The sequence below is a fragment of the Astatotilapia calliptera genome, chromosome 22 (assembly GCF_900246225.1).
Source record: "Astatotilapia calliptera chromosome 22, fAstCal1.2, whole genome shotgun sequence".
In the NCBI taxonomy this organism is placed as follows: domain Eukaryota; kingdom Metazoa; phylum Chordata; class Actinopteri; order Cichliformes; family Cichlidae; genus Astatotilapia; species Astatotilapia calliptera.
This window is the reverse complement of record NC_039322.1, coordinates 6,905,377-6,930,598: the sequence shown is the minus strand read 5'-3', so window position 1 is coordinate 6,930,598 and position 25,222 is coordinate 6,905,377. Positions and strand designations below refer to the sequence as shown.

Here is a 25,222-nt window from a genome sequence, read left to right as displayed (position 1 = left end):
TGGTCGTGGGCAGCGTTTCAAACACTTGATTATTTTGAATGTTTCTATGATATGACGTAGACAACATCAAAGACTTTTATTGATAAATAAGTCACATCTACGCCGAGTCAGCATTAACCTTTGCTGACATGCAGCACATCAGCTTCTGGGTCGAATATTGATTGATGGTGATCCATTCCTGCCCTATCGGTGCTTGAACTTGATCATAGTTTGTGGGCGTCTTCGTCCACTTGCTTTTTAAGGATTAACCATGGATTTGCAATCCGATTAACATGTGAGGAATGTAGCCTTGGATTCAAAATCTGAATTTGATGATTTTGCAGCCACTTAGTTACAAAGTTTGTTTTTTTACTCCATCATGGTGAAAAATGGAGAGAAATTACACCTTGATCCTTGGTAAAAGCTGGTCTTTGAGGATGTTTTAAGTCTTGTCAGTCTGTCAAAGGTGTCTCCTTTTGCTCTGAAGAAAAACTTTGCCCACTGAAGCCAGTTTTGAAGGAGTTCTCACATACTTGGAGCACGTGTCAGTGGCTTTTCCTTCACATGCCTTGCAGTTAGGTTAAGGGTGGCTGTGCCTCAGGAGGTAGCCATGTGTGATGGAAAGAAGCTTAAAGACACTAAATTAAGTGCTTTATGACTCAGACTGGGTGACTGTAGCTTATAGTAAACACTGGATTCACATGTGAGTTTGTATAGATTCAGCTCACTTTATTGATCCCAGGAAAAAAATCATTTGCAGCTAACCTGCATAACCTACAAACCTGAAACATTCATTACAAACACTGTTACATGTCAAGTTACAGATCAACAAACATTGAGGTGAATAGACAAATGGCAATAAAATAAATTGTCTAAATGACATCTGCCAGAGATGTGTGATCTAATAGCCAAGGGACTGAAGTGGTGCAGTACTTCTATGGCACTTTTCTTTTTAATTTGAGCACTCTCTAACTACAAGCCTCACTCACCCACATTATTCAAGTGCTTTTTTCATGCCTAAACACTTTTAATCAACAGGCACATTGGATACATCAGGGGAAACATGAGGTTTAGTGTCTTGCCCACAGACATTTCAACATTCAGGTGATCGAATAACTAAGCAGAGGTCTTTTTAGTTTTTTAGTAAGGTTTTAACATGTGTTTTTTCTTCCTGGACATTCTACTTCTACCACCATGTTTGCTGTTGCACAACTCTCCCATAAAATTCAGTTCAGGGTTTGTTAACTGGCATGTCTCTCTCTTGTGATAGTTTTTATTACGTGGGCTGGAGAAATGCTAAAAGCAAAATAATTTCCCACTAAGGCAAACCCCAGTGTCAATGCAGTGTGATATAAACGCCCAGTTAAGAGTTACCTTCAATTCTCTTTAAATCTTTATGCCATATGTTTACTAATAAATCTAAAAATCAACCTACTGAATTCTAAACAAGTCCTTCAGGATTTTTTTCTCAATAGTTTTCTCACTAATGTTTTTTAAGCTAGGACTGATTAACACAAACCCCTGCAAACAGCTGTTGTTCAAATGGGTCTGAAAGCTTAGTCTGAGGTGCTGGTAACTGTATGAGCTTCTTCTCTGTAGAGGAAAAACGTATTCTTACTTTCATTGGACAGTGCTCACTGTTAACCCGTTTAATCCGTGTTTGATTGTTTCCGTGACTTTATTTGGAGCAGGAGTGCGTCAGTTCCACTAGCAGCCACACATTGAAGTGAAAATTACATCAAGGGCCAGATATATAAAGTGTATTCACGTGCTTTAATTTAAAGTGAAATGCATATAAAAAGGATACCCTTCTTATGCATAATCTGGGTCATAAAGTCAGCAATAGTCACTGTGGGGCTGTTCCACTGTGCAGGCTACAGTACCAAACAGATAGCTATGTGACAACGAATTGTTTCAGATTTCTTTGAGCCATGATTAACAGCTCTTTCATTCGAGCAATGGCCGCCTCTTTACATACATATGAGAGCAGAGTTGGTGATTTCAGGACTGGCTCCTTCGAAAAACTCTTACTCCGCCTCCTGTACAACGGACCAATCAATGGGACTGGGCGGAGCCAGACGTCTGCGTACTGGAGAAAGAAAGAAAATACGTTAACTATTGGTCGCCATTTTGAGAACCTGCGAACAGCCTTTGGAGGTGGTTGTTGAGCAGTAGACCTTTAATTCTTTTGGTATTTTAAAAATAATTTTTGCCTATATATTAGGACCAATGTCTCGATTCAACAATAATCGTGGCGGCTTTGGAATGAATCATTTCCAGCCGCGCAGAGGAAGTGGGCCCGGCGGCCCCATGCGAGGTGGGCTTATGGGAAACCCAAATTTTCGGCATAATCCTTTCCAGAATCAAAATCAAAACCGGAGGGGACACAACTTCAACAGACCACCACACCAAGGATCGCAGAACACTCCCCAGAAGCCGCAACAGAATCAGTCGCTACCCATCATCCCTCCGCCGACTCCAGGCCCGGCTCTTACGATGGAAGGCCCGATTAAGCAGCAACAGCATCAGAAACCGGCACAAGAGCAGCAGAAATCCACAACCCCTGCGCCCCAGCCGAAGGTTCAGTCACCACCACCCACACCTAACGTGACCTCCCCTCAGCCAAACCAGGCAAACAAGAACCTGAACCAGCAGCTGAAGTCACCCGTGGCAAATGCTAACGGTCAGCAGCAGAAGCCGACTCCACACCCAAGCCCGAAAGCAGCTGGGCCGCAGCAAGGTCAGAAACCAAGCCCTCAGCAAAGCCAGAAGCCGGGACCCCAGCAGGGCCAGAAGCCGGGACCCCAGCAGGGCCAGAAGCCGGGACCCCAGCAGGGCCAGAAGCCGGGACCCCAGCAGGGCCAGAAACCAGGACCTCAACAAGGCCAGAGACCAGGACTTCAACAAGGCCAAAATACAGGGCCACCGGCCATGAAAGTCAGTCAACAGTCACGAGAGACCATGAACACTGACGCAAGTCAGTCAGAAGAGAGCCAATCTAAGGTTTGCTTTATTTAGTTTTAGCTTAATTTTTATAAACGCCCAAGTGGCGTCGGCAGTCGCTATCTGCTAACACTAGCCAAACCAGCCTCGTGGTGCTCGATATGACACTTTAAACAGCCCTGTCGGGCGGAGGAGTTTGTGTTATCCTTACAGTTATTAGGGAAGCAGTCGGGCGCTCGCTCCGGCGGGCAGTCGCGGTGCATAAAAGAATACATCCTGCAACGTTATTGCTTTTAGCTAGCGGCCATCTTGTTCAAGTATAGAAATTAGTTCTATTTTAACGCTTTTAAAAGGAAAAATATATTTTCAGTGATGGGTTTCATCTGTTAACCTGAACAATTTTGGGTGAACTAGTTTGTCGACAGTGGTATTTCATATTATTTTCCGTGTTGGATTTTTTTCTTTTACTTCACAAAGCGAGTGAGGGGGATGGGCGAACGGAGATCGAAATACGGACGCGAGCACAAATCATAACATAAAGTTAATCTGAAAATGATGATCTATTGGGCGTCAAATAATTTGTATATTTTTCTGTTTTCTATATATGTATACGAATTTAAAAAAAAATTCGGTCTTGTTTTTCTTAGGCTGAGTTCAAGGCGACGCTGTCCATGTTGCTGAAGCCAGGTGAGAAGTCCTACACACAGCGGTGCCGCTTGTTTGTTGGTAACCTGCCCAACGACATCACAGAGGACGATTTCAGGAAGATGTTTGCAAAATATGGGGAGCCCACTGAGGTCTTTATCAACAAGGGGAAAGGCTTTGGTTTCATCCGACTGGTAAGGGGTCACACGCTTGAATTGAAACAGGTTTTTGTTACTGTAATAAGTAAAGGGACTCTTTTAAATAACATTTTTCTTTTATCTAGGAATCTCGGGCACTTGCAGAGATAGCAAAAGCTGAGCTGGATGACACACCGATGAAGGGCAGACCCTTGCGTGTGCGATTTGCTACACACTCTGCAGCGCTGTCTATAAAGAATCTGTCACCATTTGTTTCCAATGAACTCCTAGAGGAAGCTTTCTCACAGTTCGGAATGGTAGAGAGGGCCATCGTGGTTGTAGATGATCGTGGACGCTCTACAGGCAGAGGAATTGTTGAATTTGCCTCCAGACCTGCTGCCAGAAAGGCTTTAGAGAGGTGCAACGAGGGGGTCTTTCTGCTCACTACGTAAGTCTAATTATATTAGTTGAGTAGAAGGGGGGTATTTGAGTTGGAAGATATTTGTAAAAGGTTCTTGAAGCCCTTGCTCTTTTTCTTTCTTTTTTTTTTTAAAAAAAATTGTATTTCACCTTCTGCAGTTCTCCTCGGCCTGTTGTTGTCGAGCCTCTGGAGCAGTACGATAGTGAAGATGGTCTTCCAGAGAAGTTGGCACAGAAGAACCCCAAATATAAAACGTGAGTACTGGTTTGTTCTTGGTGCAACATCATGCAGATGGCAGGGAAATCTTACTTTTTCCTAATCATACTAACACCACCATAAAATAGCCAGTGGAATGAACTATGAGTAGGTCTTGAAGCAAGTGCATTTTGGTCTCTTGACGCAATCGTCTTTATTATGCAAATTACTTTCTTCGGGTCATTAGGTCATTTATTTGTGAGTAGCAGATGGTGGGATGGGGAAGGTGGGGGTGGTGGATTCAGCTGTTAAAGGTCAACCTTCTCTGAGGCTCTGCAGATGTTAATCTGAGTAAAATCCCACATTGGCAAACAACAGAAAACTAAACCATTGCATATAGTATAAAATTGGCGACTATTGAATCATTGAAATGAGGAAGTATGGTGTAGTAAAACTAAAGTTTCACTTTGCATTCATTTTATCTTAGAAGATCTTTCAATGCAATTTTTAGTAACTCAGGTGAATGCTGACATGTTCCTGTCAATCTAATGTACTCTACGTTATGGTCTTTGTGTCTTTAGAGAGCGTGAGGAGCCTCCTCGCTTTGCCCGTCCAGGCACTTTTGAATTTGAGTATGCAAAGCGCTGGAAATCCCTTGATGAAATGGAAAAGCAGCAAAGACAACAGGTGGAGAAGAACATGCGTGAGGCCCGTGAGAAACTCGAGAGCGAGATGGAGGATGCTTACCATGAGCACCAGGCCAATCTGCTCCGTCAAGGCAAGTTTAGATATGGAAGACCTGCAATTCTCATAATTTGTTATGTCACTCATTAGATGTGGGTTATCCTACTGCTGTAAATGTAATGCGTTGTGTTTTCATTCAGATCTGTTGAGGCGACAGGAAGAACTGAGGCGTATGGAGGAGATGCACAATCAGGAGATGCAAAAGAGGAAGGAAATGCAGCTCAGGTATTTTATGTCATTAAATTGCAGCTGGTTGTTATTTGGAACAGGTGTTGAGTTCTCTTAAAACATGGACTACATTTGACTAATTATCTGGCATTTTTAAACAGACAAGAGGAAGAGCGACGCAGACAGGAGGAGGAGATGCTTCGGAAGAGAGAGTTGGAAGAACAGATGCGCCGTCAGCGTGAGGAGAACTACAGGATGGGCAGCTTTATGGATGTTAGTTAAACTTAACTTGGGCGTCAAAAACATCAGTTCAACAACCAGTTACTGCCTACATTAATCTTAATTTCTTTGTTTTACAGAGGGACAGAGAAATGAGAATGCATCCTGGTGGAGCTTTGGGCATGGGTGGTAAGTGTCTTTTGTTTAAATTAAGAAATCATGACAGAAATCCAGACACCACAGTGGCTATAAAGGTGACCAAAACATTTTAGGCATTAGATGATGAAATGCACAGTGTTGCAAAAAGACAATTCCAGCCTATTCCTTTACAGTAACTGAAGTATTAAACATTCTGTAATAAAGTAGCTTCTTTTTTAAGTAGACGTAGAGTTTAGTGAAATAAAATGGACAAAATAGTCCAGTATGATTTTAAAATGACACAAAGGTAGAACAATTCCATAAGAAGAAAAAGTAAAATAAAAAAAGAGCTAAAACAATAAAATCTAAATGTAAAGTATGAAGGAAGCTCATAAAGTAGGTCTGTGTAAAAATAATGCACATGTGGAGATATCAGGAAGGGAAGACTTGATTTTGTTAGACCAGATTTGGTAGGAAATGTACAAACAACGTCAGTGCTCTATGTGTAGGTTTGTCAGTAGTGTATTTAAAAAAAAAAAAAACAAAAAAACAACTTCTGCAAGCATGCAAATAGAAGCTGTTGGGGGTAGCAGGTGTTAAACGTTTCTAAACTGGTACTTGCTTTGGTGTCAACTTCATTCGTGTTACATTACATTTCCCCCCTAGCAACTAAATGACAGCTGGCTATGTTAGCTTGTAAAGCTTGTGATAGCTGAGTCAAATATTAGATCAGTATCAGTATTCAGACCAGTATCTATGCGAGTGTTATAGCTCTTGAAATTCTGTTGAGGCAGCTTTACCATCAGCAGGATGTGTCTGAGTTTTTACTCCTCAGCCGTAAAAGACTGGTGGGGTATTGTCGTCACGCAGATGGGCAGGCAGCATGGAGTCCAATCCTAAGTTGGAGACCTACAATTTTTGAAATGGATAAATAGGGGTGTGTAGTAGGAGGCTGAGGGGGGTAGCATTGGTATTTTTAATTCATGTGCTGTATGAATACCTAACATGTTTTCCTGTTTGCTCTTTAGATATGTCCTTTGGTGGATCCTCACAGAAATTCTCTATGAGCGGGCTTGGGTTTGAGAGTCAGCAGGGAATGGGAGGACCAGGAGGCCTGATGGGCAACGAAATGGTAATGTATCCCACTTGTGGGAATTTCAGTAGTTAATATAGTTTTGTTTGGCTTTCCCTTTGGTTGGAGACTCCCAGCCATGTTTTTATTTTTTTGTTTTTTGTTTTTTCTCTTCCTTTCTTCGTGTTAACACGATGTCCAGTTGTCTAAGCAGGATGGCAGAATGAGTGATTTGTGTTCTCAGCTATCACTGGATGGCTTTCTGGTTGTTGAATGTGACACATGCTCACTGCTTTTATAGGGTTTGTTTGTTTTCCTTTTTTTCAGTAGCAAGCCGAGCCCCCTCAGTTAATAGTCCCACAAGCCATTACTGCTTTTAAGCTATAAAACCGTCAGCTTGCACTAAATGATCATCTCAGTGTGTTTCAAACAGCTGTAGAAAAACTTTGCTGGCTCTGCTCACTCCTATCATGCTGTTTGTGTAGTGGACTGCTATTGCAAGCCCTGTCTTATGTGAGCTGGACAGGCACGTTTTCTTGACTGAGGAGAGCATTGGTATCCAGTATTATTATTTATTTATTTATTTTTTTTAAATTTTTCCATTTTTTTTCTATTACCAATTTCATGCCTCATTTGTCTATCAGGAGAACTGAAGTTGTGTGTGAACAGGCTTCCTTTTTCCACCCTTAAATGTATTTAATTATATTTTTTGAGGGGGGGGCGTTTATGTGTGGTGGAAAACTTCTGGACCAGCAACCTTTACCTTCTCATCAGTATCTCTTTTTGTAATTGAGCTTTGAAACCTTGTAACACTTTTAGTGCCTGATGACGGTGTAAAGCTTTGAGTTTGACGAAGATTACAGCATGATTAACTGATGGGGGCTGGCGTAGCCTTGTGACTTTGTTCAGATGATGTCGCTGAAAACTGGACCGAGCCTGGGATTTTTGTTTCTGGCAGAATTTAGACCTGAAGTCATTCGTTTCTGTATTACAGTTGACGGATGAAAAGGTTCTATAGTCCTGAATAAAAAGTAATGCTTGAACTTTAAAATAGGGTTTCTGTATTATTAAGACTTGTTACCAAAAAAAGTCTTAATAACAGTCCATTAATTTAGATCTTAATGCAGGGGTGTCAAACATGAGGCCTATTGACATTTGTTTTTTATAATGGGTAGTTCATGTGTAATTAAGCTAACTTAGACTGACGGAATTAAGAGTAAGTGGGTTATGTGGCCCAAATTTTATGTGCTATAAAATGAGTTTGACATACCTGCTTTAAGGCATTTTAAATACACTTTAGGAATTGCTTGCTTCATGGAGTTCATTTTACTTTTATAAAGTTATGCACTTTTGTTTGCAGCAAACCCACCTAACTTGGGTAGGTACACGGTGCAAAGCTGCCATTTAAAAATGACATGACCCACCCTGCACTAAATAGTTGAAATGGTCATATCAAATGAAGACTGTCAGTACTAGAGCATGTGAAGTTGGGAATCTAATGGCTTTTACCTAAACAGAAATTGGTTAGCCACTTTTTAAGAACAAGTCAGCACACCTGGAAAGTGGGCTCTGCTTAAGCTGTAATATTAGAATATGTTTGGTTTATTTCCCCCCCCAAAAAACATCTGAAGCTCACAGTAGTAGGAATTAAAGGGGGGACAGTTCACCCCAAAGTCAAACGTATGCATTTTTTCCCTGGCCTGTAGTGTGCTCTGGCCATCTCAACTTTCTTACATTTGTGAGTTGCCTAGTTTTGGAGATGAACAACTGGCTTCTCTTCTGCAATAGAACTAAACACTTGGCTTGTGCTCAGAGAGCCAAATTTTTTATTTTATTTTATTTTTGCTGTATTGCTGTCTGATTCTGGTTAACAGCAAAAGACGGTTTCTTTTTTGGGAGGTGGGAAAGATACTGTTCCTTTAAATTTCCTTAATTTGTGTTATTAACGACAAAAAGCACAGAAATTAAAACTCTATCAGACTTTATTCTTTGATCAAAAATTTTTTTGCTCATAACCTTGATACTTTTTTGCTCGTAGTTGTAAAATGAGTTCTAAAAGAAATTCTTCGTGCTTAAAGACATCTTAATTTTGACTTGAAAACAAGAACCTGTATTTCATTTATTACTCGTCTAGAAAAGTATTTACCTCTTTAAAATTTAGAGCACAATTTGCTTTTGAATAGTTCAAATGAATGGTCTTTTAAAAACCATAAGTTTGAGTTTTAAGCCTGTTGGAAGTGATCCTGACAGTCTGAATTTCAGTTTAGTAAAATGAGCAGAAGGTTCATTCACTTCAAGATAATATTTATATTCTGCAATCTGACTACCTCACGTTATTCTCCTTACCTTAGTTGTTCTTTGTTAGCCTCATTTTGCAAATGACAATTTCAGCTATTCTGCTGAATTTCTAGAATGACACTTTTAGTTTCACAGAAGTTGTCTGAATTAGCATTGATGTAAATATTAATGAACTGCTTACTTATTGGAAAAATGTCTTGCACTACGAATATACTCTTTCTGTCTGAGAGACCACACATTTCTGGTAGATCCTATACGTTGTAGTCACATTTGGGACCGTTTAAAAGTTACCATACCCTTTTGTGATACCTGAGCAACAGATTTATAGATATGTTTAAGATCACTCTAAGTCATACAGTTTACAATATTAGTCATGATGCCACCAAATTGTGTGTATATGCAACATTTTCTAAGGAAATCTGAATTCTGGCTGTAACAAATGACTAGAAATATGAGGTTAAACCTCATGTTAGAAATATATTTTTAGCGTCCTATTTTCATGCCGCCTCTCAGAAGTTTAGGCATGTATCTGTTGCCATTAACTAGTAGATACGGCCAGCTGTCATTAATGCCCAGCCTAATCTTGGCATGCACTGGAGAAGAGACCACACTAGGTAGGCACTGACTAACGAAAGCATTACCCTCTCTTCCTTTTCCGTATGTTACCTGTGGCACCTGTGGACCTTCATATTGGAACGAACGGTTTCTCCGGATGTGTCTCCTGCTGGTTCTTTTGTAAACCACTCGCAATATAAAACAAATCACACCTGTGCCATACCTTTTTTACACATCTCCATATGGACATGAACTGTATGCTTATGCACTGACCCTTCCCATACCTTATTACCACCCTCCTGTCTGCCTCCTTGGCACATTGACACCCAACAGCGCAATGAGCGCTTCACTCCGGGTGGTGCGAGGGGAATGGGTCCTGGTAACCCCGGGTATGGCAGGGTCCGCGAGGAGTTTGATGGTCCTGCTAAGAAACCCCGTTTTTAAACGCTGCTCTTTTGATGCTTCCGGCAGCACCATTTGTACAGTTTTTCTCTAAAAACAAAAATGTTGATTCGAATTTCTTGTATTTAAGTTTAAATTGTTACAACATTTTAGCCAATTTACTCAGTTATTGAAAGTCAATATTTTCATTTTTTACTTTGTCTCTAGTCTGAAAAGAGAAGTTACTCTTAGCTGATCCAGTTGTTCTTTTTTGACCATGTATAATTTTTTTTTTTTTTTTTAAAGATGTGTTATGCTCTGTGAGTCGTCGTGAAGTGATAACTGTAACATTTTTTCTGAACTTCCTATGGCTGTGTTTTGTGCCATGCATTTGGAGTCAACGCATGTACTATAATAAAGAGACATTGGTTCAATCAGGAAAAACCTTTAACCTTTTATTCTTAAAAATGAAACGTGTAGTCCGTTCAGAAAGCAGCAATGGGCTGTTTGCGGAAGTTGAATAATGTGGTTACCTTTGCCACGTTAGCTCTTAAAGATTCTATGTGTTATTTTCTCAAGTCCTGTCCACTTTAGTTCAGTGATTCGTACACAGTCTGAAAAGAATTAACTCGTGGTATGACAGAAATTAGCTGCAAGTACGACATAGCTTTAATCAGCAAATTCCCACATTGAAATATATTGTAAAAATACTTATTCATCAAAGGAATAATCATATATTTACCACCTACTTAAAAAGACTCTAGACTGGGAAGCAATGTTGAACAGGGTTCTCCAGATCATTGAAAACTTAATTAAAATAAGATTTAACACATTTTAATATTTTTACGTTTCCTGTAAATTAGCGATAGCATTTGCAGGAAAATTTTTTATTTTATTTTATTTTTTTTAAGAAAAAGTTGTTAAGATTCATTTTTATAAATTGGTTATTAAAATGGTCACAGTCGCGTTTTAAAGAACTTCATTTATTTTTAATAATGCAGGGTGGCTCTGATATTATAACCCTGTTTTCAAACAAGTATGTTTCCTTTTATTTTTTGAAAAAGGGGAACTTTTAGGCTTTTTCTTGGTTTTTAGGAGAGGCTTTTTCTGAGTTATGTTGCATTCAATGAGTAACTCTGCTTTTACAGTCTTGCCTCAGGACAGAAGAAATATCACACATGGAACCTTTAAGAAAACCTGTGTAATACTGTGTGACTAACAGTGGTCTTACAGAAACATAGTGCTGAAACCGCACAGTCTGTCGTAGACAGGCAAAATCCACTCAAGTGTGTGTCCTTGTGTGCATGTTTGGAAGCTGGAGTTATTTGACTACATTTACATGCAGGTCATTCTGTTATTGCTAGCATTTCAAGCATTTGTGAGGCATTCTTTCAGAAGGATAACTGTCATAAAAAATGCACAAAGCAAATGCCACCATCTTTAAAAATGGATGATGTTGTTAAATTGGGATGAAATTGTAGCAGTTTCTGTATTGTTATGTAAAGGATTAATTTTGATAATTATGAAGGTTTCCATAAGGGTGCACTGATGTGACTCTGGACTCCTATAGGTTCTTTAAGGTGTTTAGGTTAACCTTAAGTGGTAATAGTTCAAACAGCACCACGTTTCTGCATCAGTTGAAGTAATACAATTGTATGTAAATGTAGTCAATAATGGTTATGGACGGACTTGAGGCATATTATAGGTCTATAAAAGTTTGTGTGTAAAATGTATCTTTGGGGAAGTGCAGTGGCAAATCTTGACATCAGATATGTCCATATTATACTTAAACGCCTTGGAACATCCATACTTGGATACGTATGTCAAGTCTTAGAATTTCTAAAAGTCTAGTAACTAGCAACCAATGGTTCATCAGAGATCTGACGTTTCAGGCTGTGACGTCATAAATGACTGAGTCACTGTTGGATTTTGGAAAATGATTTTCAGTTATAAAGCTCTAATTTTGCTAGAGCAGCACAAAGACAATAAGTCCCTTTGTAAGAACGCATAAGATGCCCTAGTTTTCAAAACCGCATGGATGTGTGCAGTGGGCTTAAACGACAGTCTGATTTGCATCTTTTCTGTTTCACTGATATGTTCTTGTGTATCAGTTAACTTTTGACAAACCAGCACTACGATCTCATTTAAAACTAGAGACTCCAAGGCTATTGTATCAACTTTGTCAACAGGGCTCATGTGCTGTTTTTTTTCCGAGGACCTGCCTTGTTTGTGGTAAATTTATCACTATTACCTTCTCAGACTGACTTGTATGACAGATTGGGTTACATTCAGGAGAACCCATTCTCAATCTCTGCAGAAATGTTTAACTGTATCTGCATTAATGACTTTAATGGCACCTGCCATTATAATGGCAATAATATCCTGTACTATTAGGATATTCACATTATCTCCGAACACAGCACGAGATCAAGAGACAAGAAGTCCAAATATTTTTTTTTTTTTCTAATTGTGGGACTGCTCAAACAGTAATAATGTAAGGATGGCCCAACCAAAATTGAGTGCCATAATTAAACGGACACCTTCCTCCATTCACAAGCCTACCTTTACAACCTTTGTCAGAGTTGTCTGGTAAGAGATGGCCTGAAAAGTGAATGTAAGTAATTTTGATCTTTTAATAATTTCAACTTTTGTTATTAAGCAGATTTTATTTTTTGCGTGTATTAACTTGGCTCTGTTCTATTCCACTAGCTTTAACTTTGACATTCTGTGAATCATTGAAAGTATTTTTCATTCAACATTAGTTAAAATTTTGTAGTTGGTGGAAGCTTGCTGACCTCGCACAGCAACTAGCTGATCATTGTAGCTTTTTCTGTTTTTTCTTCATTTAGAAGAAAATGTCCTCCATTTAAACATGGATTACATAAGACATCAAGAATCAAATATTTTTAGTGCACCTGTTAATGTCCTTCACATAATCAAACATGCAATGAAGGTAAGGATTTTAACTTTAATGTCTTCTATCATGTGGCATCCCAGAATCCCACAAAACAAACCTGAAATGGCCACAGAACAGAAGATTTGGATGTGTGGATGCATTCAGTAATGGGAAGGATATAAAGGAGTGTTTATCTCAAATGTTACTTGTGTTTGTGTTATGTACATGTTTTCTTTAACAGGTATGGACGGCTTTAAAGATAATGGACTGTGGCTGAAGTGTGGCTGGGTAGTGAGGACTTGGAAAAGCTGTAGCTAAGAAACTCAAACGCTGGATCTGAAACTAGTGAAAGTAGTGAGATATAATCCCTATTTAATCCTGTACATACAGTACATGATTTCCTTCCAAGAGAGTAGTCTAATGAGGTACATTAATTAGATGTTTGTCATTGTGATATGGTAGTCAAACCCCTGGGAAGTCAACTGGATTGTGATTCTAATCCATCCTTGTAGCATTCCTGATGAATTAGAAAACTTCTTATTTTATCCAATATTGTGTACTTCAAATATTTAGTGCATATTTTCTCATTTAATTTTGAAAAAAGTTTCAAAAATTCAGTAATAGTAATTCACAATGGAATGCAATAAATTTTAATTAATATATTGCAGATTAATATCTATAAATACACTTAATGGCATTCAGAAAAATCATAACTCACTGATCTGATGTGGGACTGGAATTTAATGCCTTCAAAGTCCACAACACTAAATTTGTGTTGGTCGGTTATTTCTAAATATTCAAAAGAATAACGATATAGGTTTAAGGCACTAATTGTTCTTTGCAACATCAGTGCTTTGAGTATAATTTTCACATAACACTACATCTTAATGATGGATTGTTATGCCAGCTTTTTTAAAAATATATTTTACAAATAGAAGGCCTGTCTACATGGTTCATACGCTCGTATTAAATGGTCAATTTTGGATGAGCGTTTTTCATTGCAAAATAACAAATCCTATAACTAATAGTTATTTGTACAGATGTATTTGCCAAACTTTTCCTCATTCTTTAGACGAATGAGTCCTTTTTAGCGCAGTGGCATGCACTCTGAATTTTTCTCTGACAGTATGCACAGATGACTGGATTTTCAGATTAAAATAAACATTCCTCAGAGTAGTTGTGACATAACTAACTGAAAAAGGATGTTGGAAGTCAAATAATCTCCAACATTTAGGAAACAGTTTAGATCTGCAATCAAAGGTATGTAGGTACCTTTAAAATATGCCCTTTATACATCAAATTCCTTTTAGGTAAAACATTTAGAAATGCATCACTGCTTTTAGATTGAATTACATTTTACTGGCTTAAATATAGTTCTTTTACTTAATAACATAGTGTGCATTTTGAACTTTGTAACGTTGTCTGTGTTGTGTACAACTTGTTTTTCTTTAACAGGTTTGACCATCTGTTAAGGTGTTGGACTATGAAAAGGAAGTTGCCAAGCCAAGACATTGAGAGTCTGTAGCTTCTGTTGGAGCGGTTTTGTAAATGAAACTGTGTCACTCTAAAGGACCAGAGTGATCAGATAATAGTGGCTCTATAGCTTGGACTGTAGGTTAGAATATTTGGGAATTTATATATTTGGCTATTGCTCTCGCACAAGTACACCGTTTTAAGGAAAATTCTTATATTTATGTCTATTGTATGTTTACAGTTGCTATATTTTAATGCAGAAAAAATCCCTTTCTGCTATTTTGACATGAAAATAAACCCTTGACATTCTTCAAGGGGCCCGGTTACCCACTCCACATTTTTGTGTTCCACTTTGTCTTGTGCATATTATACTGACTGTTTTTGCAGCCATGCAATTCACTCTGTCTTCAAGCTAGGTCTTCTGCCTTTAAGGTTTGTTTAAGAGTCCTCAGATTTTTCTTTATCCTTATTTGCCACCTTTGGAAGGACTTTGAGGTTCTTAGTTGTACTGGTCACAGATGATAGATTCCAGATAACAACTAAAATGTGACAGAAGTAGAAAGTATTCTGTAAAATGTATTGAGGACAGTTTGAAGCATTTGACTCTTATAAATTCTAAAAATTTAAGTTTTAAGAAGAGCATGTGAATTTGTTACATTTTTATATATGAAAGAAATAACGGAATTTGTTCTAGTTCCTCTTTAAAAGATTAAGAGACTGAGTTTGATATTGCCTACATGTTTTAATGTATTCAAGTAAAAATAGTTGTCATGCTTGCTTATACAGCGCTATCAAACCAAAGCAAGTTACATTACACAAATACATGGATTACACGTTGTAAAAATGGACAAGTTTGGCAGTGGAATTATAAAAACGAAAGAGGAACACATTTACTCAACATCTGAGGTCTGAAATCGATGCCTCTTTATAGATGTATTTGACTGGAATTGTGGTGACAATGGAAAGCTTTGACATTCAAGTGAAGTCGCAGCCACAGGCAAGTGAAACATTGCAGTAAGCAGACTCTTCATAAATGGAAATCAAACTTTTTGACAGTCACTCTTAACAGCTTTAACAATTGTCTAATGATCACACAGCACAGGTGTGAACAATATAGCAACTAATTAAGGTTCATGGTGAGAAAAATGACCTGTTGCCTTCTAGGGGTGTAACGGTACGTGTGTGACGTTAAGTGCTAACATGTATATGTTTCTCTGTAGGAGGAAAAAGACTGCCCGTACCAGTGATATCCACATACAATCTTACTTTTACTGCTACATGATTAGTTTGTTTTGTTTTTTTTTGATTAGTTTTTTTTTTTTTTTTTTTTTTTTTGCTTAATAAATAAAAATTAATGTCATCTGTTAGACAGTGAGCTGAATCCAGAACCATTTAAGTATTACTCTAGTGACAACTTTCTAGGGGCAAGTAGCTCACAGCCTCTAACCTCATGTTTAACTCATTTTTCCAGTTGAACTAAAATCAAAAAAACTCAGTGTACTAGTTACGCTTCGACTACATGTAGTTCTCGTGTCTCACAGCTCACTGAGCTCAGCTTTTAACATCTTTAGAAACTTTTATTGTATTTCTTCAGTGCAATCCAATCCAAGGTCTTTTTCTTGGTTCAGTAGAAAGAGGTTTTGTTTTTTGTTTTTTCTGATGGCATTGGCAGTCACACCATTAGGATTTCTAAATACACTCTCATAATGTGATTCTGCCTAACCTGTTAAGGAGCAGAAAGTCATTTTCTTTTCCAGAACATGTTTGCTGTACACCAGGTATGCATTGGCCATAAACTCTGGTAGGAGTATTCTTGAAAGCTCAGCCAGAACTCTGTGCTAACTCACACAACATATTTTATATTTAAACATTATATTTAACTGAAACATGAGTGCTCACAACAAACAATACCTATTCTGACAGTTCTGTTGTCCTCTTTTCAGGAGTTTTTTTTTTTTTTTTTTTTTTTTTAATTTAATTATTGCTAGTGTTTAAACCTTTTTATGATGAAATCATTCCCCAAATATGGGAAAGTATTTCTCTTTATTCTCAATTTAGAGTTTCTTTTGTCAAAGTAAGAATTATGGCCAACTTTTAATTTAAAAAAAAAAAAAAAAAGAGGCTGCTCATAGGATAATTTTGCCTTTTGTTAGTCTTTTGTTGCCTCTACCAAAAACATACCACACTGACTGTTACATCCCCACTCCCCACACTTTACATTGTGACTCAAGTTTTATGTAACAACTTTTTACTCCAGCACATAATCTCATCAGTTCTGTCTGAATTACCATAATAGTAAGAGCTACACCAGCAGACCGATCAAGCTCACAGACCTGAGTGAGGCAGGATGTTCGATGCTGTCTTACGGTTGAAAAGGCAGCGGCTTGTTTTGCCTGTCTGGTTGTGCGTGTTTCATGTCTTTGGGTAAAAGAGGTGCATTAGCTGCTGTCAGCCAGCTTGTCAAAGACAAGCTGCCCCAGTCCACAGTAGAGGCTCTTCTCTGCAGTTGGGTTACATTGACGATGAGTAGTTCTGCAGATGTCAGTGGACAGTAAAGCCTGGACTTGTTTGCACTGCAGCCAGAGGTATGCTTACACAGATCAGCTGAACAAGTAAGGTAAGTGTCCCATCCATGTTTATAATGCAAGATGCACAGTTGTCCCATGACTTAACTCTTCTGTCTTCTTATTCCACGTCACTGCTCACAGTGATGTCTTCAGGGCTTCTGGCATCACACTTTCAAAGAATGGCATCACAGTGCAGATCTCTCTTCATACTTCTTGGCAATAGATTTGCTGTAGCCTGTGGAGTGTGTGTGTGTGGTTGTAGTACTTTGGCTCCTCTGTATGTGTGCATGAAAACAAGTGTTTGTGTGGATTCAAATATATGGAACACAGCGCTGAAATGAAAGGTATTCTGCTTTTTTTTTCTTTTTTTTTTTAAAGTATTGCCTGGTACATTTAAGCTCCTAAGTGGAAAAAGCAGAAGTCTTGTCTACAACCGTACACGATGTTTTGCATTTTGTTTCCTTTTCTCGAAAACCTATATTTGAAAGTGATTAGTTTGGAAAAAGGCAGGGTGTTTGCAGCAACAAACTGGGGGTGGGGGGACAACCAAAGCCCAGCTCTACCAGAGGCAAAATACTATGAGAAACTGTTCTGCTTTGGCCATAACTTTGTTTTTTGTTTTGAGTGCTTTCTGATTGCAGTTAATCTATTCCTGCTTTGATAAAGTAATAGTACTGTTAAACACGCAGTGGCCTTTCATCAGCACATCCTCAGTCAATCGCAATGCAGTTAAAATCAGTCATGAAAAGTACTTTCACACTGTGTAAGCAGCACTTTTATCTTTGAACCCTCTATCAGCACTACTCCCTCGCCCTCTCTGCCTGTCTGAAATGACATACCGATTGTATTGGTACTGGGTTGGGTTTTTGAAGTGTTGAAGTGACTGTACAGAATGCTGTGGCAAGACTTAACTGGCACTAATAAGTGGTCACACATCCCTTGTTTTGGCTTCTCTTCATTGATTGCCAGTAAATTTTAGGTTTCATTTTAAAATTTTAGTTTTAACTGAACAGCTCTACATGGTGAAGCTCCCCAGTATATCTCTGACCTATTGAAACATCATGCTTCCTACCGGTCACTTCAGGTCAGAGGTTACTGTTGGTCCCATGTATTGGGTTCAAAACACGTGGGGATCGGGCTTTTCAGGCACTGGGTTGTGGAATTCTCTTCCACTGTCTTTACGCAGTACAAACTCCACTGACTCTTTTAAAAGCAGCTGAAGACATTTTTATACAAACAAGCTGTTAAAGTGTTTTCATTGTTTCATATTATTATTATTATATGTATATTTCAGGGTTTATTGTGAAGCGCTTTGATTTTTATCTGTGAAAGTGCTATATTTAAGATGTCACATACTTTTTGGGTCCCCAACCTTTCTAAGTTGGTAGTTCTTTTTCTTAAAAATATATAACAATACTTTTACAATTTTGTGCATAAATAACTGGTCAGACTTGTGTATGTGGAGCAAATAGAAACACAAATGTGCACTGTTTTCACAAAGGACCACTCATGTTTCAGTAATCTGTTTTAAACAGAACGAGCATGAAAGTTTATACTGTACCATTTCATCATGTAGAGCATTTGGGCTTTAAGTTACGTAGTGTTTGTTGTCAATCTGATTTTAGTTGCATCAAGACAGTTTGCTGCTTCTCATCTGTGGAATGAATTCGGTGTAAAACTAGTGAGAAAACTGTTGTTTTGAAGCTGGGAATTTGAGCTATGAAATGACACATAACCATTTTAGCTTTTGAAAGGGCATGATGCTAACTGTAGATAGGTTAGTAACGCATGTCTGTATTCACTGTGAAATTAATCGTCATTCTACCTTTTGCAAACAATATTTTAAAATGTACCGGCAGGGTGAAAGCTGAGCTGAACATCACACTCCTGGGTGTCTTTTATTGTATCTGGTTGCTGAATAAAGACACTTTTAGGTGAAGGGTGCACTTAACACAAGATATGGGTTAATCTATATTTAAATTAAAAAAAACATTCACACACTCAAAACCTTAGGGTACATCACCATATTCTTCTTTGCCTAATGTACTTCAAACTCACAAGGAAATTATTTGCTGAGGTCATAAAATTAGGTGCAGTATCGTTTTCTTGACTTCATTTAGTCTGGCTTTTGTAATCGGGAGTTGCCCCCTGCTGGCCATTAGAAACAAAGCAGATTTAATTCACTCCCATATTAGCTTCACATTTAAAAACGATGCTCAGTCCACTGTGTGTGTGTATATATACAATCTGTATTCTCAAACACTGTTTTTAGGAACAAACTGATGGTTGCGTGGTTTGTCGGAGAAAATTTGGACAATCGTTTTAAAGAGTGTGTCCAGTGATCAGCTTCAAATGGACCTTTTCCTTTCTTCTCTCAGTACCTCTTATTCCTCATTCCTTCCTGTGACTCATGAATGGCATATCATGCACTGACCAGCCAGCCATTTGAATAAATGTACACAAGAAGACTGTGGCAGTTTCGTATGTTGCTTGTATTTAGATCTCTCATCTCTGTAGGGCTCTGCTGCCCTTGAGTCTCTCGAGCTGTGGCTAGACTGTGTTCAGCCAATGGCGGCTGTGATGATTTCATCTCTGCACTGTGATCCATTTTCTAACCATGCTCTGAGTCCTGATTGACTACAATCCTTCCTTATATCCTGTTGGAGTGTGATGCCAGAACTACCCTTCAGTCCTGTAATGGCCTCTTCAGAAAGGGCCCTGCCCAGAGTCCGAAAGACTGACACTGAAAACGACCACGGCTTCGTCAGTGCTAGGTTTATGGTGTAGCTCCAGTTTGGGGTACCTTTGCAGTAAAACACCTGATGTGTCAGTATGAAAGTCTAGCTTCACATGGCTTTGTAACAGATGGACCTACCTACCTCTCAAGGATTGCAACGGATTTGAACGTTGTCATGAATTTGTCTGTCCTCTCTGCAGTTTCTAATAAATTATTCATGTTCTGGGTGCTGAGATGCCCTTCAGTAACAAACACATGCATACACGTGCACACACTTCATTCATTCACACATTTTACTTACCCTCACACACGATTTTCTTCTAATTTATGTTAGAACCAACTCATTTTATTTTAAACATCTGTCACATGACATACAGCACATACAACACATACACCTACACACACCTACATACCTACACACACAGGCTCTCACTTTTGTGTTTATGCATTGCAACCACAGTGAGTAGTGTTTGAGTAAACCTGGTGATCAGTCCACTGTCAGGCTCTCATTGTCTGTCTCTTGCTGCAGGATCCTCGACCATTAGAGGGAGGCTGAGGATCTTTACGGATTTACCACCGTAAGTGTTGGACAAATGCAGTGTGTCTGCTTAACTTCCAAACATGTAAAATATCATCTGCAGCACTGTAATGCATCTTATTTAGAAACTTACCTTTGAGTGTTTGGTATTTTGTTGGTTGTGAGGCTGCTATGACAAAACTCCTGAGTTACTTTGTCACATGACACAAGTCAAACATCACTGATGTATTTTTTTGTTTCTGTGTTGTAGGGAAAATGAAGATTGTCTTGTAAAATGTCAAAGCTGGAGGAAGCTCGCTGTAACAGGACGCCAGGATGACCTCCAGGCTGGCTCATGTGCAGTTCGTCCTTCAAAACATGGATGTGAAATGTGCGTGCACAGTTTTTTTTTTTTTTTTCTTTTTAAACATTTGAATAGAAACACACTGTGAAATATCTTATTTGCAGCACTTAAGTCTAATAACTCATTACTGTTTCTCAGGTGGCGGAGCAGTACCAGAACTCATCCAGCAGAGGGCAGTCTGCAGTCCAGAGGAGAGATGCGCTGTTTTCTCTTAATAATAAAAGATATAAACCTGAGTTTTGTTTCCATGTCTTACTTTTCACCTGATTACCTGTTTTGTCTAAGTTAGTTTCATTTAAGCGTTACACTAAATTTAAATTGCATTAAATGAGATGTCAAACAGTTTTTCTGTTTAAATTGAGGTTTGGTGCTCTGTAAAAGGAAAAGGAAAACCACCAGCACTGTAGTGTAGTTCATTAAAGTCATTAGGGTTAATTTAATCAAGTGTTACAGTACACGTTACTCATTGAATGCTTGGAAATGGCAGAAAACTGTAAACTAGTGATGTTTACTTTGGTAGACAGGTCCCAGAGGTTGATTCAGAGCCAGGAAAAACCTGCAATCACTCATCAAACTCACTAAACTCCTGGTGGACTGAGCAGCCTGCCTACTTGTTGGATTCAGTGCCTCAGCTGTGAAGCACTCTGATAGGAGTCCAGTCCAATTACAATTAAGGCTAAAGGTGCAATGTTTCCGCTGCTGGCCCACACTTGCATCTCAAGTATTGGCTGTCAGTCTTGGAGCAGGTCCAGCCGAGAAGCAGCAAGATGATCCGGAGCAGTCTGAAGGCACAATCTGAATATGTGTCGGATCGTTGTTGTCTGACCTGAGCTCCACCCTGGCACAAAAACAGGCTCCTAAAGGCCAAAAACACAAAGTGAAAACTTGACTTAAATTAGTGCTAAAGTGAGTCACCCGAGCTCAACCTGCCAGAGCATCTATGGAGGGTTAAAATATGTCTTTCAAAAAGCTTCAGGCAAACCGGTGTGAATGAAACTCAAAACCAAACAATGACATGATCCAGTGTGATTTAATCCCCCCACAAGATCAAAAACATGCTGTCCTCTTTTACCCTGCGGCTGAAAGTTTAGTTTGCTATGCGGCATTATGTCAGTGCGGTTTGGTGCTGAAAGACTTTTTTTATTTTTATTTTTTTTACTTTCGCTAATGGTTGTCAATTTTCAGAAATGGACCCATGAGTGTGATTTGTAATGCCCGTTTCCCACCACCGTGCTACTGTTGCCCAGTCTAGGACCGCTTCCATGCATTTCCATTAAAAACAGGACCGGTGCTGCTGACTCTGCTGGGCCTAAAGCTGGAATCAGTGGTCATGTGAGGGGCTATTGGCACAGTATTTAACCTACACGATGGGGCTGTGATAATGTGAGCAGTGAATAACTCGCCTTTTGTCTCGCAACTAAGCTTGTGAAATGCATGTTACATAATTCTGTAATTTGTCTTAGGGAGAAAGTGTTCAAGTTTATATTGATCGATTTAGATTTTTGTTATAATATAATAATAACAAGCAAATCAGCGGTTTGTGATCTTAAGCATCAGGACAACACACAACAGATAGCGGCGTCTCAAATATTAAAGATTTACTTAAATTTTAACGTAACTACTGCAGCATAAATTCACTGTGTTAAACAAACATTATGAAAAAAATAAATCGGGAAGTTGCTAAAATTACAGTCCAATATATTTGGTGACCTCACATGTTATCAAAAATAAATGAGTACATTTTTTAAAATTTCGAAACCATTAAAATGAATAAAAGTTACTGAAATAACTTAAAAGCAGAAAATGTTGTGGTGCTGAAATCGTGAGATGAAGTAAACAATGATTAAATGATGCCAGTTAACTGTATATTCACTTGGGTTTATTCATTTACATCACAGCTTATTTTCTAAGCAGCTCATGCTTTCTGTATGAAAACATCTAAGAAATGTAAGCTGTCAGATTGCTGTTGTGCTACTGAAGCTTAAAGTTTAATTAAATATACCAGACATACAAAGCCAAATAAACAGCCAGTGAAGGAGAACTGTTTTCTCAGAAGGAGTTAAAGTTTTTGGATAACGCTCAGACAGACATGATATTGTTTCCAAAAAAAATATTAACGTGGACTTTCTCTCTTGGATACATGCTTCAAATCTAAGAGAACAAATATTAACAAACCTTCATAGAGAACAAGTAACAGGTTTCACAAATATATTTCTGCAAAAAGAGCTTCCTGTTTGGGATCACCACCGAACCAGGGTCCCGGTTTATTCTCTCACATGAACGTTTCCTGGACACTTCCTCACCTACCACCTGCTCCCTCGACTGTAAGCCGACCTGGTGAAGAGGGAAAAGGAGCGAGGGAGAGTTGGTAGTGTCCACCTGGCCGGCTCCATTCATGCATCATTAATGGCCCTGCATCATTGATGCGGTCCGCTGCCCACAGATAGAAGTGGTACAATGTCCTCCTCATCCACCCCCCGCAGCCTGTAGACAGGCAGGCTATAGATCCAGGTCTTTAGGTGAAGCCATATCTGCCATCCACCTCGTGACCATGCTATCACTTTCACTAGTCTTCATGTGTTGCAGCAGAAATCAGTGTCTACATTAGTTTAGAGAGCATATTTTCAGGTGTATTCTCCTGCAGGCGTAACACACCCACAGATAAATGAGCGGCACTGCTGGAGCTGCTCCCCCGACAGCTGTCCTGGGTTTGGACGCCGGCGGATCGTGGCGGCAGAGAGGCGCCCAGAGGAGTGGAGCTTTGGTCCAGACCTACCTGCTCACCGGCTCCATCCTCCCTCCACCTTCAGCGGTGGGAAACAGGGCAGCTAAAACCCCCCTGAAGCTGCCCTCGCTCGTAGCTGGAGCCAAAGGCCCCCGCGGGCGAAGCAGCATGGCTCGTCTCAGGTAAGAAGTAAAGAAACAAAAGGAGAAGTAGAAATAACTTAACTTTCTTGATGCATTCTGACAGGTCAAAGTCCAAACAATATAAAATGACAATAATGTGGAGATTAATTCATATAATTAATAAAACTATATACTAATTAATACATGAATTAGATTGTTACATATCTCTTTTGTGTGCATCATGTTTTCGGAGGAGGAATGATGTCATTCGGTTATTTTGTATCCAGTTATTCTGATCTCAGCCTCTCTTTAGTTTCGTGTCAGTGACGCCTGCAGTATTGCACATTTTTCCTCATGAATGAAAAGAATAAAATCAACATGAAGTCTTAAACATGTTGTTCTTTGTTGTTTTCTAGATTGAGCTGTTTAAATAAATTCTGGCTGAAATTTGTGTTATCAGCATTACCTGACATTATAAGTGACTGATTATACTTTCCTGATTTTCTGTTACACATATTATATGCATACTGCTAAAGTGGTGGATGATCATATTGAAAATATCCAAATAATGAGGTCGGTATATGTAGTACAATCAAGCATGTCTTTATTTTTGTTGTACAGTCAGCAGAAGTCCCACAACAATAATGCTAAATGTAATAAATAGAAAATAAATATACAAAAAAAGCCACTTTAAAAAAATAAGTCAATTATTTAAAAGATCACAAATTAGTTTTTCAGACTGTAGGTCCTGCATGTTGGCATCCTGTACCGATGAACAGATAGAAGCAAGTACACGTCCAGACGATTTTTTCTGCACACGTGAAGCTCAGTGGTCAGCTGGAAACCCTGTGAGCCTAAAGCTCGGGCTTCAGGCTGCTCTGAACACTCAGTTGCACTCTTTTTTTTCCTGCTCTTGGCTCTCTGTGATGTCGGTGAGAAGGGATATAACTAATGTAGTCATCACAAGCGGACAGCTCTGGCTGTGAGAAGCTTTACCCACCTGCTGTTCGAACCTTCTGTTTGAGAAGAAAAGCAAAGGATCTCAAAAAGGAGAGATTTGGGTTTTCACCGAGACCCAGTGTACGATAAATAACGATCATTTTAACTGTGAGTCCTGCAAGACTGGTCTAATGGAGCTGTAAATGTAGGATCTGTGAGGTTTATGTGTTTTCTATGTATGGATTCTTATATATACCCAGCATCTAAAGATACAAATGGTATGTGGTACTAAAGATGTGGACCCCGGGTTGAGAATGAAGGCTTCGGTTATTTACATTATATACTCAGAGTTATATTATTATCCATCAGTCAGGTGAAATCCTATGGAAAAGGAACATCAGGTGTATTAATAACATAAACACTAAAGCCGTCATGTAAATGATACCAGGATGTCCTGGTAACTCACTGACCTTCAGTACCAATCATGCAGCTGTGGCTTTGAAAGTGATTAATCCCACCGTGTGTGTCATCTCCACTATTCACTTTAGCAAAAGTGCCTGTTAAAGCGTGGAGTGGATGCTTGACTGGAATTACACCGGAATTGTTTCCTCTCAGAAGCGACCCAGTTTGATGGCTTCATGTGGGCCGCAGCCCAGTGTGCCATAAATCTCAGGCGTGGAAACCGATCTACCGCCTGATGCAGAACCCAGTGGTGTTTCGCTCAGAGGAGGGCGAAACCTGAGTGAGACACAAACACACACTTCAAGCTCTTAAACACACCTCCCTCACTGTCCAGCAGAGTATTTGATGGCATCTGCTTACCCAAGCAGAGCAGGTTTTGAATAACCACCAAGTAAATGAAGAGGAAGTTCTGGTGTGTGTGTGTGTGTGTGTGTGTGTGTGTGTGTGTGTGTGTGTGTGTGTGTGTGTGTGTGTGTGTGTGTGTGTTGAATCCCTCTGAGAAAAAATACATCTTACTGTGTATAA

General features: G+C 39.1%; 1 protein-coding gene across 3 annotated transcripts; it reads left to right on the top strand.

The window, feature by feature from the left end:
* The first annotated feature begins 2,047 nt into the window (after positions 1-2,047).
* On the top strand, positions 2,048-20,685 carry sfpq (splicing factor proline/glutamine-rich). Of its 3 annotated transcripts, XR_003270926.1 has the most exons (12): positions 2,050-2,982; positions 3,570-3,761; positions 3,851-4,152; positions 4,284-4,379; positions 4,902-5,098; positions 5,205-5,289; positions 5,394-5,505; positions 5,592-5,640; positions 6,618-6,721; positions 20,098-20,146; positions 20,357-20,476; positions 20,588-20,685. XR_003270926.1 is itself a non-coding variant. In XM_026155400.1 (11 exons), exons 1-11 carry the CDS (start codon positions 2,209-2,211, stop codon positions 9,956-9,958), a joined length of 1,974 nt encoding a protein of 657 aa, XP_026011185.1. In that variant the 5' UTR covers positions 2,048-2,208; the 3' UTR covers positions 9,959-10,339. The 3 variants fall into 3 exon arrangements, 2 of the variants coding, with proteins under 2 accessions (XP_026011185.1, XP_026011184.1); XM_026155400.1 differs by lacking the exons at positions 20,098-20,146; positions 20,357-20,476; positions 20,588-20,685 and adding an exon at positions 9,848-10,339 and having other exon boundaries at positions 2,048-2,803; positions 2,852-2,982; XM_026155399.1 differs by lacking the exons at positions 20,098-20,146; positions 20,357-20,476; positions 20,588-20,685 and adding an exon at positions 9,848-10,339 and having other exon boundaries at positions 2,049-2,982.
* The last annotated feature ends 4,537 nt before the right edge of the window (positions 20,686-25,222 follow it).

Excerpts from the sequence above, each read along its gene's own strand:
- sfpq (XM_026155399.1), top strand. The coding sequence starts at position 2,209 with ATGTCTCGATTCAACAATAATCGTGGCGGCTTTGGAATGAATCATTTC. Across the intron at positions 5,099-5,204 it reads GGCCAATCTGCTCCGTCAAG|ATCTGTTGAGGCGACAGGAA; the intron begins GCAAGTTTAGAT and ends GTTTTCATTCAG. Across the intron at positions 6,722-9,847 it reads GCCTGATGGGCAACGAAATG|CGCAATGAGCGCTTCACTCC; the intron begins GTAATGTATCCC and ends GACACCCAACAG.